Raw genomic sequence first — 15,715 nt, 5'->3', positions numbered from 1 at the left:
CACTGTGGCAATGAAAAGGTAAGAAAATTACATGATGAACATAAAACAGAGAAAATAAAGTAGTTAGATTTTCTTTAGTAATCCACTGGGATTACAACCATTCAAAGAATTAGACCATCCACGTTATATAGTACTTCTTCCCCTAGATTATGTTTGACTCCGCTCTACTTTTTCTATGTCAAGTACTTTTCAAAATACATTTACTAATTTGTACCTCTACTTAATATTTCTTTCCTGAGCTAGTAAGGGCTGCTATAAATTTGTCTCAAATTTAAATTTTAACTCACATATTATCCAATTCCCATGCCTAGAAAAGACATAATTCACTTTCTGTACTAAATGTTACTAATAAAATCAATAGCTACCTGTTCCTCAATTATTTTGATAATTGCTCACATCTAGAGTTCAAAAAAGGCACATGATGAGTAACTGCCTGTCCTTAACTTTTTCCTACATATGCTTCCTTATTATGGCTTTTGAGTGAACTGCAGAATTTCTGTTTCACAAAATAAATGAACAAGCAGAACAAAAACAGACTCACAGATACAGAGAACATTTTGACAGTTGCCAGATGGGAGGGGGTTGAGGGTCTGGTGAAAAAGGTGAAGAAATTAAGAAGAACAAATTGGTTGTTACAGAATAGTCATGGGGATGTAAAGCACAGCATAGGGAATACAGTCAGAAATATTCTAATAACTATGTATGGTATCAGATGGGTGCAAGATTTATCAAATACTGTGTGAATGAATGGTACTCTGCTAAACTAAAATTAGTAACTTATGTAATGTCTAATCACTGGGGTGTGCACCTGAAACTAACATAATAATGTATGTCTACTGTAATTGAAAAATAAAAATGACTTTAAGATAAAAAAAAGACGAGTGACATGAAAACTAGTGCAGATAGTGTACAATATGTATATGTATGCAATTTTACAGAATTGCATAGTAAAATATAATACTGAAAGATTTAGCACAAAAATTTGAATATAGTAGGCACATGTACACCCAGCTTGACTAAATGGTCATTTAAAAATTAACATCACTGTACAAGCTTCATAATTTCAAACAATGGTTCCTTTGCAGAGCTCTATTAAAAATAAAGTATGAATGGAGACAGCTTAAAAGTGTGATTTTAAGCCACTGAACATTCTTTAATTATACTACTGAACCAAGACACAATTTTATAGTTGGAAGATACCTTGGAGGTCGTCTACAGCTAAATCCTTATTTTAGAAAAGGAGAAAATGCAGGGTAAGTACCTTGGTTCAAGGCTGTCAGCAGCAGAGGAGGAACTTGATGGTTTCCTGCCTATCTTGCCTCTCAGAAACTTCAGAAGTGACTTAAAAATAACCAGCCCAATGCAAATAAATAATCCTCTGAAAATTTCAAATCAGATTAAAATATTTACTCAACCTTGGAAATGATCACTTTTTGTGATATCTAGAGGACAACTGATTCAGATTTATTCTAAGGACTTTAGCAAAAATATATTTTAATGCAATAAAATATTAAAACAAGTTAAGCATTTTAAAAAAAGATCCAATACAGCCCTGGCTGGGTGGCTCAGTTGGTTAGAGCATTGTCTCCTACACCAAAAGATTTTGGGTTCAATTCCCGGTCAGGGCACATACCTAGGTTTCAGGATCCCCAGTTGGGGCTCACACAGGAGGCAACTGATGTCTGTCTCCGTCTGTCTGTCTGCCTGTCTCTCTCGCTCTCTCTCTGTCACTCTAAAAATGAAAAATCAATAAAAATATATCCTCAGGTGAGGATTTTTTTAAAAAAGGTTCAATACATCATATTTACACAAGCTTACCTTAATTCCATTTAATTTATAATATCTGAACATCTCTTAATGTTGAAAATTTTACAGCAAGAAAAATTGATGGGGAGTTTGTATGTGTAGTCTTTGTTTTTAAGAAAAGTTCCTTCAACAGAAAGAGTTGTAAATGAATCCTTCAAGTGAACATGAATTTTTTGGATTTTAAACTAATATTTTAATACTTCCTTTAACATTTTATGTTATTATAATTTTATAGATATACACAAATTTTTATAAATACTGTATGAATGAATGGTACTCTGCTAAACTAAAATTCAGTAAGGAAACTTAGAAACACATCACACCCATTTTAGATTTTGAAAGAAAAGCACCTTCAATCTGACAAAAGAGTGCTTCTGAATCATGATTCCTGTGGCCCATCTCTTCTGCTGGTAGACCTTAGTAATAGCAGCCCAAACGAGTCAAAGTGAAATGCCCCAGCAGGAAACTGAAAAGCTCACTGCTCGGTTGGAAAGGTGTCAATAGCAGTTCATTTTTAAAGCACTAACTAGAATTCACAATCCCTAAACTGTGTCAAAATTTTTATGGCACTGTTCAGAGGTGGCATAGAACACCTGGGGTTTTTAAAAAGGTACCTGTGTGAATCAAGTCTTGCAAACAAGAATAAAAAAGAAGCGGTGTGGGGGGGGGGGAATTATAAAGAATGTTTCCTTTATTTTAGAATAGCTTTAGCCTTGTATATGTTATACTCTATCTCCAGAAGGATTCAAGGAATACTTACATTTTGCAGTTATTATGCAACTTGCCAGAGAAAATATTATACTGTCTTCTAGGATCTAGAAAACAAAGTGAAGTTTAGAAAATATGAAATGCAAAGTGGCCTGTATCAGGCCCTACTAAAATAACCTATTCTGTAATAGGGGTCAAGGTAAGGGGAAAAGTCTATATTATGTTTCATAACTAAGTCTTTATTATGTTTCAGTTAAAAAAAATCTATATAAGAACCAATCTAAATATCGTATTGCCTTTTTCCATGCAGTAAACATTTATCTATATTACTGTCTCATGGTAATTTTTGCAAATAAATTGGCTCAGTCCTCCCTTTCTGGCTTGGCCTGGTGCAGCAATGAAGCCTCAGGAACCACGGAAAGCCTGCTACTCACTGTCCTGGGAGCCTGATTCAATGCCTGCACTCACACACACACACACACCAAAAAGCCACTTCTGTCTCTGAAGACTTGCATGTGCGGAATAAAAGGGTGTGGCAATAATGGCTCCCCTCCTGTCTTTTGCCTGACAACACCATAGGTGCGCTGGGGGAAACAGACACACACTGGAACAAGCCAAGCTGCACATCTGGTCATGCAGGCGGAGCAGCTTAGTCGATAAAGGCTTATACAGGCCCTCCTATTTTATGATCAGAGATTTTTGGCTCAATATTTGCTTCCCAATCCTATATAATAAAAGGCTAATATGCAAATTGACCAAAAGGCACAATGACTGGTCGCTATGATGTGCACTGACCACGAGGGGGCAGATGCTCAATGCAGGAGCTGCCCCCTGGTGGTCAGTGCGCTCCCACAGGGGGAACACTGCTCAGCCAAAAGCTGGCGAGTGCTGTGGCAGTGGCGGGAGCCTCTCCCATCTCCGCAGCAGCGCTAAGGACCCCTCAGGGGATGTCCGACTAACGGCTTAGGCCTGCTCCCCATGGGAGGGCACAGGCCAGGCTGAGGGACACCCCCCCCCCCGCCCGAGTGTATGAATTTCATGCACTGAGCCTCTAGTTATTAAATAATAAACAACTGCTTCAAAGAGCTAAATATCAGGAGACTAAATACTAATACTGTTTATGGATGATGTACAGTAAAAGAAAAGAAAGCCATTGGATTTTGGAGGCCATCTGGATTAAATGAATAAAAACCACACTCTATACATGTGTGATTATCTTTTATTTGAAAAATGTTTAACAATTACATTACCTGTTGGTCATTAAGGTTTCCCTGTACTAAGGAGTCAATGAAAATACGTTGACTAATGTTCTTTCCTTTTCGTTCTTTTATGATTTTCTTCAAAATAGATTCCAGTTGCATAAGGGCTTAGTGGAAAAAAAACAAAAAAAAATTTAGAATATATGCACTTGTAAAGATTAAACTTTAAAATATTTCTGTACAATGCTATTACTACAGAATAAAATATTCAACGGTAAAGTAGTAACCAACAATTTTTTAAAAGCTAATTTATGTTTAAATTCATCTACTTTCTTTTCCTTCTCTTCACTAAATTTTATACGTATACAAAAAAGTACATAAGCTATATATGCACCATCTAAGGAATAATTATAAAGCAAACACCCATAATATCGCCACCCAGGTCAAGAAGTAGGACAATGCCAGCACCTTAGAGGCCTCCACACACATATACCTCTCCCCTGATATTATCCACCTCGCTTCTAATTTCTGTCCTCTTAACTTTATTCTTCTCTCAAATCAGGCATCACCCAGTTTAGGGACAGAAACAGATGTGAAATAACAAGAAAAGGGCCCAGCCAGCGTGCCTCAATGGCTGAATGTTGACCTATGAACCAGGAGGTCATGGTTGGATTCCCAGTCGGGGCCCAGGCCCAGGATGCAGGCTCGATCCCCATTGAGGGGCATGCAGAAGGTAGCCTATCAATGACTCTCTCTCATCATTGATGTTTCTATCTTTCTGTCCCTCTCCCTTCCTCTCTGAAATCAATAAAAATCTATATATTAAAAAAGAAAACTCCTAAAACCTAAAAGATACAGAGTAGCTGATATCCAACAATCAAAAGAATTATCCAAAGATCATTTCTCAGTTCCCATCTTACTTGGCTTATCACAGCACTTGATGATGTTGACCACCTACTTGCAGGAAACACTTGGTCATTTGGCTTCCAGGATTCACTCTCCCAGACTCCATGCTTTTCTCCCACTCCCCTACCTGCCCATTCTCAGTCTCCTTTGTTGATTCCTTCTCATCTCTAGAATTTTTTCATGGTAGCATGTCCAAGGTCACATATCAGTTTTTGGAACTCTTCTCTGTTGCTATTTACATTCAATTAGATTGGTGATCACCAGCCCCAAGGCTTTAAATACAATCTATGTACTTAACACTCACAAATTTATATTTCCAGTCAGGACCTTTCCCCTGAACTCGACTCATGTATCTTATAACCATCTCTGGATCTCCTCTTTGCTGCCTGAAACATATTAAACATACCATATCCAAAACTGACCCTTGATCTTTCCCCTCAAAGTTGATCTTCCTAGTCTGTCCATCTTATTTCCCAATAGCTTTAATTTCCAATTACTTAGGCCTAGAATCTGGGTATCCTCCTTCTTGCTTATACCTCACATCTAATCTGTCGACCCATGTTGGTGGATCTGTCTTCCAAATACAGAATTATTCTCCCTTATTTTTTTTCTTGCTACATTTTCTGTTGCCTGACACTGAGTCCACACCACATTATTTCTCTTGTCTGGTTCATTGCAACAGCTCCCTAAGTAGTCTTCCCACTTCTGCTCTCGGTACCTCCAACTTATCATAGCAACCAGAGTGATCCTTTAAAAACAGAATTCAGCCCTGGCTGGTTTAGCTCAGTGGCTAGAGCGTCGGCCTGCGGACTGAAGGGTCTTGGGTTCGATTTCAGTCAAGGGCACATGCCCGGGTTGCAGGCTTGATCCCCAGTGGGGGGCATGCGGGAGGCAGCCCATAGATGGTTCTCTCTCATCATTGATGTTTCTATCTCTCCCTCTCCCTTCCTCTCTGGAATCAATAAAAAATATTTTTTAAAAAAACATAATTCAGATCATAACTCTGCTCAAAACCTTCCAGTGGCTTCCTATCTCATAGTAAGAACCTATTCACACAATGATCTACAAACCAGACAATCTGCCCCTATCCCCAGTCATTCTAGCCTCATCTCCTATTCCTCTCTGACTCACTTCACCACAGACACACCCTGTTATACCTTAAATATGCCATGGAGAATCCCACCTCAAGGACTTGGCAATTACTGTTCCTCTACATGGAATATTCCTCCCTTGGACGTAGGATGTCCACATGACAGTTACCTTACCTCTTACAACTGTTTGCTCAAAGGTCACCTAGCTTGGTGAGGCCTTTCCTAATGGCCTTATTTAAAATTGTAACCTCCTCACCTCTAGCACTCCCTAACCCCCTTCCTGATTTAATTTTCTCTGTAGCACTTTGCATTTTTAACACACTATTGCGTTTATTTATTTAGATTATTGTCTGCCTCTTTCCACTAGAATGTGCTACCACAAAGACAGGAATTTTTGTTTGCTTTGTTTTACAATCTACTTTATTTAGAATCTAAAAAATTATGTTATTCATTTCCATTTATATTAATTGAACCAATGTTTGTGAAATACATTTTTTATTAAGGGGATTACTCTAAATGCATCCATCGAGATAATCAGAATGGTTACAAAAACTGGATAGCAGAAAATGTATCAATTAAATTGGCTTTTCTGGACTTGGTCTGGACATCAAAGGAATCACTGAAATGGTCAGCCCCATGAGGACAGGGATTGTTGTCTTCTATACGGAGAAGAGGGCCCAGCACATATGGGCCTCAATAAACATTTGTTGAAAGAATAAAGGAAGATAATCCTGAGGAGCAATACTGTTATATATGGAAAACAACCCATTATTCCAATGCAGTTTATGGATTTTAATTTACCCCAGCCTACCTCCAAAAAAGGAACTGAAGCAGCTCAGAATAAAGGTATTAAAGCATTACAATCATTAAATTATTGACAGAATATGTAAAATAAAATAAAAAGGGGGAGAATAACTTGAGGGAGCCATCTTAAACTAAAACTGCTATTTTCCTGAGTTTACAAAGTTGTAACCAATGCCAAACAATTTTGAAAATATTGTTTTCAAAATTATATATGTTATAATGGCAATAATTTTTATGTTGCTACATTTTTTACAAATATTACAAAATATTTAATTATATTGATATGATTTTCTTAACAGTTCCTACGTTGTTGGATATTTATATTGTTTCTGGTTTTCTACTTGCAGAAATAGCAGGGACAGAAATATTCAAGAAATATTTTTCTCTTTCTAAGTAATTTAATCCATCATTTATTAATCTTAACATGTGTCATCAAAATGCTTTCCTAGGGTTGTACCCTTACATTCTCCATTAATCCTGTAGGCTATTCCAACTCTACAGCATTCTCATTCTGCAGTGAATGCTAGAATTTCATTTACAAATTCACTGCTTTTTCCTCTCATTTGTTTAAGAACTTCCATTATGGGAAATGTAGGGGGGGAAAAAACAACAGAGAAAAAAACCATGATTTATAATTTCATTGTTCCGAAATAGCCCTATTAAAATAAAGCACATATCCTTTTGTCCTCACTAGAAATTAAGAGTGGCAAAACTTACCATCTTCATATTGTTTTTTCCGAGTTGTACTTTTATCAAGTGATCCATCCAGAAAGCCTTTCCCAATCTCAGACCAAACCTAAAAATAGGAAAACATACCTACTATCTAATATGTAGATTTTCTAAGTAATAAAACAATCTAAGCTAATAATTGAAGAACTCCGGCCTCACGAACAGAACTTATAATTAAGCTCTCACTTTTAAATAAGCTACATAATCATTTACTCCATAGTCTATGAGAATAGGACAAATATATTTTAATAATTTCCATCAAGAAACTCTCAAATTAATTATAACTGAAAAGTCCAAAGTTCCTTTTCTGCCCTCGCCAGTGTGGCTCAGTTGGTTGAGCATTATGCCGTGCACCCAGTTTGGTTCTATTCTGGGTCAGGGCACATACCCAGGTTTCAGGTTCAATCCCAGTTGGGGTGTGTGTGGGAGGCAACTAATCAATATTTTTCTTTCTCTCTCTCTCTCTCTCTCTCTCTCTCTCTCTCTCTCTCTCTCTCTCTCTCTCCCTCACTTCCTCCCTCTCTCTGTCTCTCCCACCCATCCACTCTCTTTAAAAATCAATGGTAAAAATATCCTTCAGTAAGGGTTAATAACAAAAAACAAAAAAGAAAGAAAGAAATATGGGCAAAAGACATGAGAAAGCATCCCATAAAAGAAATAAACACAAGTATTCAACAAAATATTAAACAATGTGTAACCTCACAAACAGTAGAATAATTATACATTTTAATCATGAAATATCATTTTTGAACAATTAAGTAGGCAAATACTTAAAGGACCAATAATTCTAAATGTCAAAAGCACAAGGAAAGAGCACACTAATGTTGGTGAGAAAATAACTGGGACAATGTTTCTGGAGAAACACAGTCAGCGACTGAATGTGAGGTGTACATTTTTCACACTCAACAGCTGTGCAATCGGTATGCACCTTACAACTGAGGCCGGCTCCCAACTGCTGTCAGCCACGAAGCGGTCATGATGAAGTTGTTATCACCTCTGCATTCACAACATGGTTATTATTCCCGGTGACATGCACCCCTTGGTGTTTCAAACATTAGAAGATCATTTGAGGTAGGATTTCAAGTCATGTTTATGTGGTAGGCAGTTAGACAGACATGACCAGAGTAGGGAGGAAGGGCTAGGTATAGAAGGTCACCAGGGTGAAAAGTCTCGGATGCCTAGCAAAGGACAAATGTAGGGTGTGACCTCACCCTCAGGGTGACCCTTCCTCCACTAGCTTATCCCTGGTCATGCATGGGGTTTGGATACCCTGGCCTTTCCTCCCTAGAGATAACATCTAGGCCTCAACTATATTTCAGCTCCAGGCCCAGAAAAGCAGCAAAACCAGACAAGTGACACCAAGGCTGACCTCAGGACAAGCTGCATTGGATAATGACCCCCTGCCCTGGCACTGACCAATCAATTAGTGGAGACCTGGACCCTGAAAGGACACACCTGGAAAGCTGCTGAATATTCTATTGAAACCTTCCCCTGGGATCTCCCCTGAATCTCTACCCTTAAAACCCTTAAGATAGAGGATCCAGTGCACTCTCCTCCCAGAGCACCCCTCACCTGCCCCTCCCCCGCCTCTCATCTCCTCTCTTCCTCCCCACAGGTGCATCACCTTGACCTTCCTCACTTCTAAGCGCTAAGGGCCTCTCCTTTGCCTCTATAACTTGTTTCCTAAGCCCATTTCTTCTATGAATTACTTCTACCTCTGTGATTTTCCAAATAAATGTTCTCTCATAGTTTGAGTCTTTGCTCTGAATTCTTTCCTAGCTACACTCAAGTACTGAGATTGCTAAACCCAGGTCTGATCTGACACCACTGGTCTAACACACCTGGTGCCCTTCCTACTGCCTCCAACATTTATAGTCTGAAAACTTTTCTTTGACAACTTCTATTAATGTTAATAAATATACATTTCTGCTCAGTTGATGTGGCTCAGTGGCTGATTGTCAACCTATGAACCAGAGGTCACGGTTCGATTCCTGATCAGGGCACATGCCCAGTGGAGGGCAAGCAGGAGGCAGCCGATCAATGTTTCTCTCTCATCATTGATGTTTCTCTCTCTCTCTCTTCCTCTCTAAAACCAATAAAAATATATTTTTTTAAAAAAAATAGAGAAAAATCAATTCCATATGTGAATCTAGAAAGGGCACTAGTAAATCAATTTTAAACTGAATTAGCCCTTCTTTAAATCATATTAATCCCATTAGCATTTTTTTGCTCATTAGCTTTAATTCCTTTCTACATAGGACATAGTCTAGTACTATTAAATATAGTTTTTTCTTCATTCTAGAATTCAGTATTATTTCATAATATACGTGGTATTAAAAGAAAATTTATTTAGTTATCTAATTTTTAAATTTCAAAAGTAATTCTTAAATTTTTTAAAGAGACAACAATTATCTTCGCTTACATTGTTGTTTTTAATCCCGAACAGTGAAATTCTATACTACAGAAGCTTAAACATTTTCTTTTTTAAAAATATATTTTTATTGATTTCAGAGAGGAAGGGAGAGGGAGAGAGAGAGATAGAAACATAAATGATAAGAGAGAATCATTGATCGGCTGCTTCCTGCAAGCCCCCCACTAGGGATTGAGCCCACAACCTGGGCATGTGCCCTTGACCAGAATCAAACCTGGGACCTTTCATTTCACAGGCTGATGCTCTATTCACTCAGCCAAACTGGCTAGGGCTAAACCTTATTCTTGAGAGGCAAAATCTACATTATTTAACTATCTAATTTGATGAGAGAATAATTTTAAATTTGGTCCTGGACTTACTGTGCCATGATTCTTCTGGAAGCGAATGACTTCCTGGTCATCTTCAAATGTACTACCCATTACCATCTGTGTAACAGACTTCATAGCAAAACCAAGCATATGCTGGCAAAGGGGTATGTGCTGGGACTCTGGGTAGGAGAGCCATTTATTTAATAATTCTTCTGAAAGCTGAAAGAGAACAGAAGCCCACATGATTTATTGTTCCCCCCTTGAATAAGCCTTCAAGTGATTTGTCAGGCTAACTGGCTCCACCTAAAATTACATCCTCAGTGGTTCAGATTCAGATTCTGTCAAAGGGTTGGTTTGCAAAACAAAACAGAACCAGGACCACCACCACCACAACAAAATATACATTTTAAAAGTTCAAAGGCTGGTAAAATCTTAAGGCTAATGGAAATTAAGAGGCTAAATTCTTAGTATCTAATTAAAAATAGCTATGACCATAAAAATCTTGTTACCAATACTGTCACTTGCATCACATAACTGAATTTTGACTTGCTTATGGCTTAATCCACTTGTTTTGCACCTTATTCTCTAAATCAATGCAAATACTATAAATGACTCATACAGGATTTTTCTCTAGGCAAACACATCTAGATCTTCTGTTAGAGGATTATGTGAATCTTGACTAGTTTATATTAGTGGGAATTCTAACAATCTGTTGATGAGCTTCATTTGATAGTCAGATCAGTGTTATATATTAACTTATTATTGGTAGAAATGTCCAAATCTATGATAAATGCTTTCATTCATAATAGACTTCTTTTTAAAATATCCTTTCTAATTTTTCCATGTGTGATATATGTATATTTATATGAAAAACTACCATGTGGTTGAATAACAAGAATGTGTTTATGCTGGAATATTCTTTTACCAGCTATATTTATATGATAAATAAATTACATATGTATGATACATAAACTATAAAGATCAAAAAAATATATGCTATTAATCTTATCATTTATCCTGAATAAGGACACATGATACACAATAACTTACTTCTTCAGAATGTTCACGTTAAAATACCATATTAATTTCAAGTAACATAAAATTATATTAGAGAAAACAAGTAAGTCTACCTAGAAGCTGACTTACAATTCAAAAGATAAGATTTTAGAGTATATATCAGTTTTCTGAAAGAATACAAACTTTCTTTTTGAAAAAAGTTCTTAGGTAATTAATCAGTAATTGTTGTAAAAATATTAGAATTTCAGAGAAAGCAAATTCTTTTTCATTCCACCTTACATTAAGATATTATTGTGACTGCAATACTCAAAAAGGTTTTTAAAAAGAAGAAAAAAAATCACTAGCCAAGCAAAACCACATTCCAGGGTAGCAGAATCAACCTATAGAGCAGCAATGTGCCAGACTGACTGGGATCAAATCCTAGTCCTACTGTTTACTAGCTCTATGTCCTTGGACAAGTAACTTAACCACTCTGTGCTTCCGTTTCTTCATGTAAAAAGAGAGAAATAACAATACATACCTATAAAGTTCTTATGAGGATTAAATGAGCTCATGAAGCTATTGAACCAATGAACTCAATAATTTTGGCTATTAATATTACTAAGCTGTCAATTAAAAGGATAGTCATAAATTCTAAAATCCAGAAGTACTTGTTAAATCAAAATTTAGACTCAAAGTCACAGCATAATATTAGATTAAAGCACACAGAAGAGAGAAGTTACACTCACAGAATTAAAGTGGAGGTTTACACTCAGCCTTGGAGCAGAGACAGTCAGGGCAGGAAGGAGTCAGAACACACGGGATGAGGTTTGTGAAGATGAGAGAAGAGTCAGAAAGAACTCAGATCTGGACCGCCCCCCTCCAAAAAATAAAGGCAAAAAGGTGTAGTAAGTCAATATGAAATACACAACTTAATTCGGGGTGATAACTCTAGGTAAGCAGCTATTCTCTTAAAGAAAACCACTGGTATAGACAGCAGTACTCTTCAGTCACATGAAAGGGGCTCTATTGTCTCAGCAAAGCAGGAGGCAAGGACATCCATAGCAAACAAAAAGGGTGGGTAGGACTAGCAATACTACTTTAAGGGTGAAGGTTTGGAACAATCCTATGAGGACACAGAGAACTAACAAAAAGCACACAGGGTTCCTTTTACAGACAAAAAGGAAATGGTATTAATAAGTATTATTTTCACACTCTGTAAATCATTTGTGGAGCTCCTTAAAAATGTCAGATCCACCCCTCCCCCAAAATGTCAGATCCCTTCCCAGTGATTCAATTCATCCAAGTAGATTCCAAGTAATCTACATATTTAACAAGAGAGAGTTTCAGGTAAACGCAGACCATGTTTTAGGAAACATGTTTCAGGTTCAAAGTCTGGCCTGAAAACAAAGGACAAATCTATTGATATAGAAAAAAATTTCAGGTTCTCTCCACTCCCATAATTTCCATTTATATAGGGAGTCTGGGTGTTAAGGTTTTTGTTTTGTTTTTGTTTGTTTTGTTTTAGAATTTCAGGACAATAAAGATCAGCTTAGAAAGACAAGAAAAAAGTAGCAAGAAAAAGACACACAACAGTTAAAAAATATGTTATCTGAATTGCAGAACTCCAGGCCAAACTACTTATCACCTTACCTTTAGCAGGAGAGCAAAATTACTCTGCAGAGAATCAGTCACACCATTTTCATGCAATTTTTTTCTTGTGTAGTTTTCACTCACATTCCCACCACCAGATTGATACCTTAACAATGACTTTAGCATGGTTTCAAAAGGGTCCACTGAAACAGACAAATTAAACATTTCAAAGTCAAAGTAATCACTCAAACAACAACAACAACAAAACTTCCAGCAAAAGGACATAGAGATCAGGGAATTATGGGATTGAAACTGAAAGCATGGCAACTTTTTTTCCCCACAACTCCATTAAGAGGCAATGAAAATTGTCAAGAATAAGTACAATATCCTGACTGGGAATCCCACCATAAACCATTAATACGTGCATACACTTTCTACCTACATGACAACAATATCTTTGACTTCTAAAAAAAAAAAAGCCTCATGCCCTAGCTGGTGTTCTCAGGGGTTGCAGGGGTGGGCAAACTTTTTGACTCGAGGGCCACAATGGGTTCTTAAACTGGACCGGAGGGCCAGAACAAAAGCATGGATGGAGTGTTTGTGTGAACTAATACAAATTCAAAGTAAACATCATTACATAAAAGGGTACGGTCTTTTTTTTTTTTTAGTTTTATTCATTTCAAATGGGCTGGATCCGGCCCGCGGGCCGTAGTTTGCCCACGGCTGGTCTAGTCCTATCACAGTACAAGATTCTTTAAATTAATCTAGCTATATGATACACTGTTCTGTCTGATGGTAGAGGTATTCCCCTCATTAATGTTCTTTTCTAGATTTTTCTTGGCTGCTCATGTACATCCATTCTTCCAGATGTACCCTGGAACTATTTTTTGAGGTTTCCCCAAAAATTTACATTGGGATTTAATTATATATGTACTAGAGGTCCAGTGCATAAAATTTGTGCACTTGGAGGGGGGCCCTCAGCCCGGCCTGCGCCCTCTCGCTGTCTGGGAGCCCTCAGGGGATGTCTGACTGACGGCAGCAGTGAGACATCCTTAGTGCTGCCAGGAAGGCAGGAGGGGCTCCCGCCAACGCTGCTGCACTTGCCAGCCACAAGCCCAGCTTCTACCTAAGCAGCGCTCCCCCTTGTGGGAGTGCACTGACAACCAGGGGGCAGCTCCTGCGTTGAGCAGGATCGGGCTGAAACCAGCTCTCTGATATCCTGAGGAGTCCCGGATTGCAAGAGGGTGCAGGCCAGGCCAAGGGACCTCACCAGTGCACCATCAGGGCCAGGGAGGGATGTGGGAGGTTGGCCAGCTGGGGAGAGACCACGGGAGGGCTCCAGGGCTTGTCCAGCCCATCACCCTCAGTCCCAACTAGCTGGACCCCAGCAGCAAGCTAACCTACCAGTCAGAGCATCTGCCCCCTGGTGGTCAGTGCACATCATAGCGACTGGTCGACCGGTCAAATTACTGCTCCCTGGTGGTCAGTGCACATCATAGTGAGCGGTTGGGCGGCCTTAGCATATTACGCTTTGATTGGTTGAATGGACAACCGGACACTTACCATATTAGGCTTTTATTATATAGGATTTATATAGAGAAACATATAATTAATATATATGTGTGTGAAAAAATAATCATTTTATAATATTGTGTCTTAAATCAGGTAATAAATATAAAAACTTCAGCACAATGCTTGGCCCATAGTATTAAAGCATTCAACAAATGTTAGCTATTCCTATTCAAAAACAATGTATAGCTCTTTATTTAAAGACAATTATTCTTAAAAGATAAGGATCAGCTAATTAGAAAGAAAACTAAACTTACATGTCTTATTGGGGTTGATATGCTGCTTCAGCACATTGACAGTGCCCAAGCTAACCACAGGGCGCCTGCCAAACCAGAAGGAGACCACAGGCCCATATCTCTCATGCAAATTTACCAGGAACTCATGCAAACTTCCACTGTTCACAATATCTGGAAGATTACCATCTCTGAGAAAAGAGCAACATTGAACAAAATAATCAAATTAACTTGGAAGAATCAGAAAAATAACTGTGTCAAGAGATGAAACCAAAGGTATAAGAAATTCAATTACTGCAAAACCCAAAACTCAATTATATTTGACTTCTTCCTTTCTAAAGATATATTTAGACATAGATTTGTCTGATATTTTTAGAGTTCATAATACTTCAAACCAAATAAGAAACATCTGATTTATAAACTGGCAAAAAAATTTTGCAGCACCTCATTCTGAGACAGCAATGAACATCATCAGAGACTGATGAAAAACATCAGACTAGCTATGGCAATTTTTCATCATTCTATCTTAGTCCTGTCTTTCTATTGTCAACTTTCTCTAATTAAGGGGAAATGAAAGAAATTGAAGGTTTTTATTTATACAGCCCTCCTTTCTGTTCTTAATGAAATTTAGGTTGTATGCTAAGAGGTAAGTTAAAGGTAAATAAAGGAGCCCTGGCTGGTTTTCCCAGTGGTTAGAACATCAGCCTGCAGACCAAAGGGTCTCAGGTTCGATTCCAGGTCAAGGGCAATTATCTTGGTTGCAGGTTCGATCCCCAGCCTGTTGGGGCTCGTGCATGAGGCAACCAATCAACATGCAGCCAATGATACACATCGATATTCCTCTCTCTCTCCCCCCCTTCTCCCTCCCTTCCACTCTCTCTACAAAAAATCAATGTCAAAAAAAAATATCCTCAGGTGAGGATTTTAAAAAAAGAGTAAATAAAGGAATTAAATGAGCTAGTAATCTAAAAATTTGACTTAGTCTCCATACCAAAAATTAAGAATTGACTCTACTTAATTCCAAAAAAGTAATTACTCACTTTTCATCTGTTGGAGTAATCCCTGGAATTCCTGCAGCTTGTCTGGAAGCCTTAAAGAAAAATTTTGCAATAGTTTATTTAGTATAATGAATTATCATACAGCCCATAAGTCAGATGTGTTTTGCTAAGACATCTGCAGGACCTTAAATAATGGCTTTCGGCCTAACCGGTTTGGCTCAGTGGATAGAGCGTCGGCCTGTGGACTGAGAGGTCCCAGGTTCGATTCCAGTCAGGGCCATGTGCCTTGGTTGCAGACACATCCCCAGTGGGAGGTGTGCAGGAGGCAGCTGATCGATGTTTCA

At 38.0% G+C, this 15,715-nt stretch overlaps 1 protein-coding gene across 1 annotated transcript in view; it reads right to left on the bottom strand.

Moving 5' to 3' along the window:
- The window catches only part of LOC102437644 (cytochrome P450 20A1), a 38,918-nt gene that overhangs the window by 12,224 nt on the left and 10,979 nt on the right, over positions 1–15,715 (bottom strand). The window contains exons 3-9 of the mRNA XM_023763209.1: positions 15,414–15,463; positions 14,398–14,564; positions 12,632–12,774; positions 10,034–10,201; positions 7,232–7,310; positions 3,765–3,880; positions 2,567–2,621 (exon numbers count right to left, since the gene is read on the bottom strand). Of these exons, the coding sequence (XP_023618977.1) occupies positions 2,567–2,621; positions 3,765–3,880; positions 7,232–7,310; positions 10,034–10,201; positions 12,632–12,774; positions 14,398–14,564; positions 15,414–15,463 (778 nt within the window). The remainder of the gene's footprint in view (positions 1–2,566; positions 2,622–3,764; positions 3,881–7,231; positions 7,311–10,033; positions 10,202–12,631; positions 12,775–14,397; positions 14,565–15,413; positions 15,464–15,715) is intronic.

The sequence above is a fragment of the Myotis lucifugus genome, unplaced genomic scaffold, assembly GCF_000147115.1.
Source record: "Myotis lucifugus unplaced genomic scaffold, Myoluc2.0 scaffold_3, whole genome shotgun sequence".
Taxonomy (NCBI): domain Eukaryota; kingdom Metazoa; phylum Chordata; class Mammalia; order Chiroptera; family Vespertilionidae; genus Myotis; species Myotis lucifugus.
The sequence above is the reverse complement of the archived record's forward strand: the minus strand, read 5'-3'. Positions and strand labels throughout refer to the sequence as shown.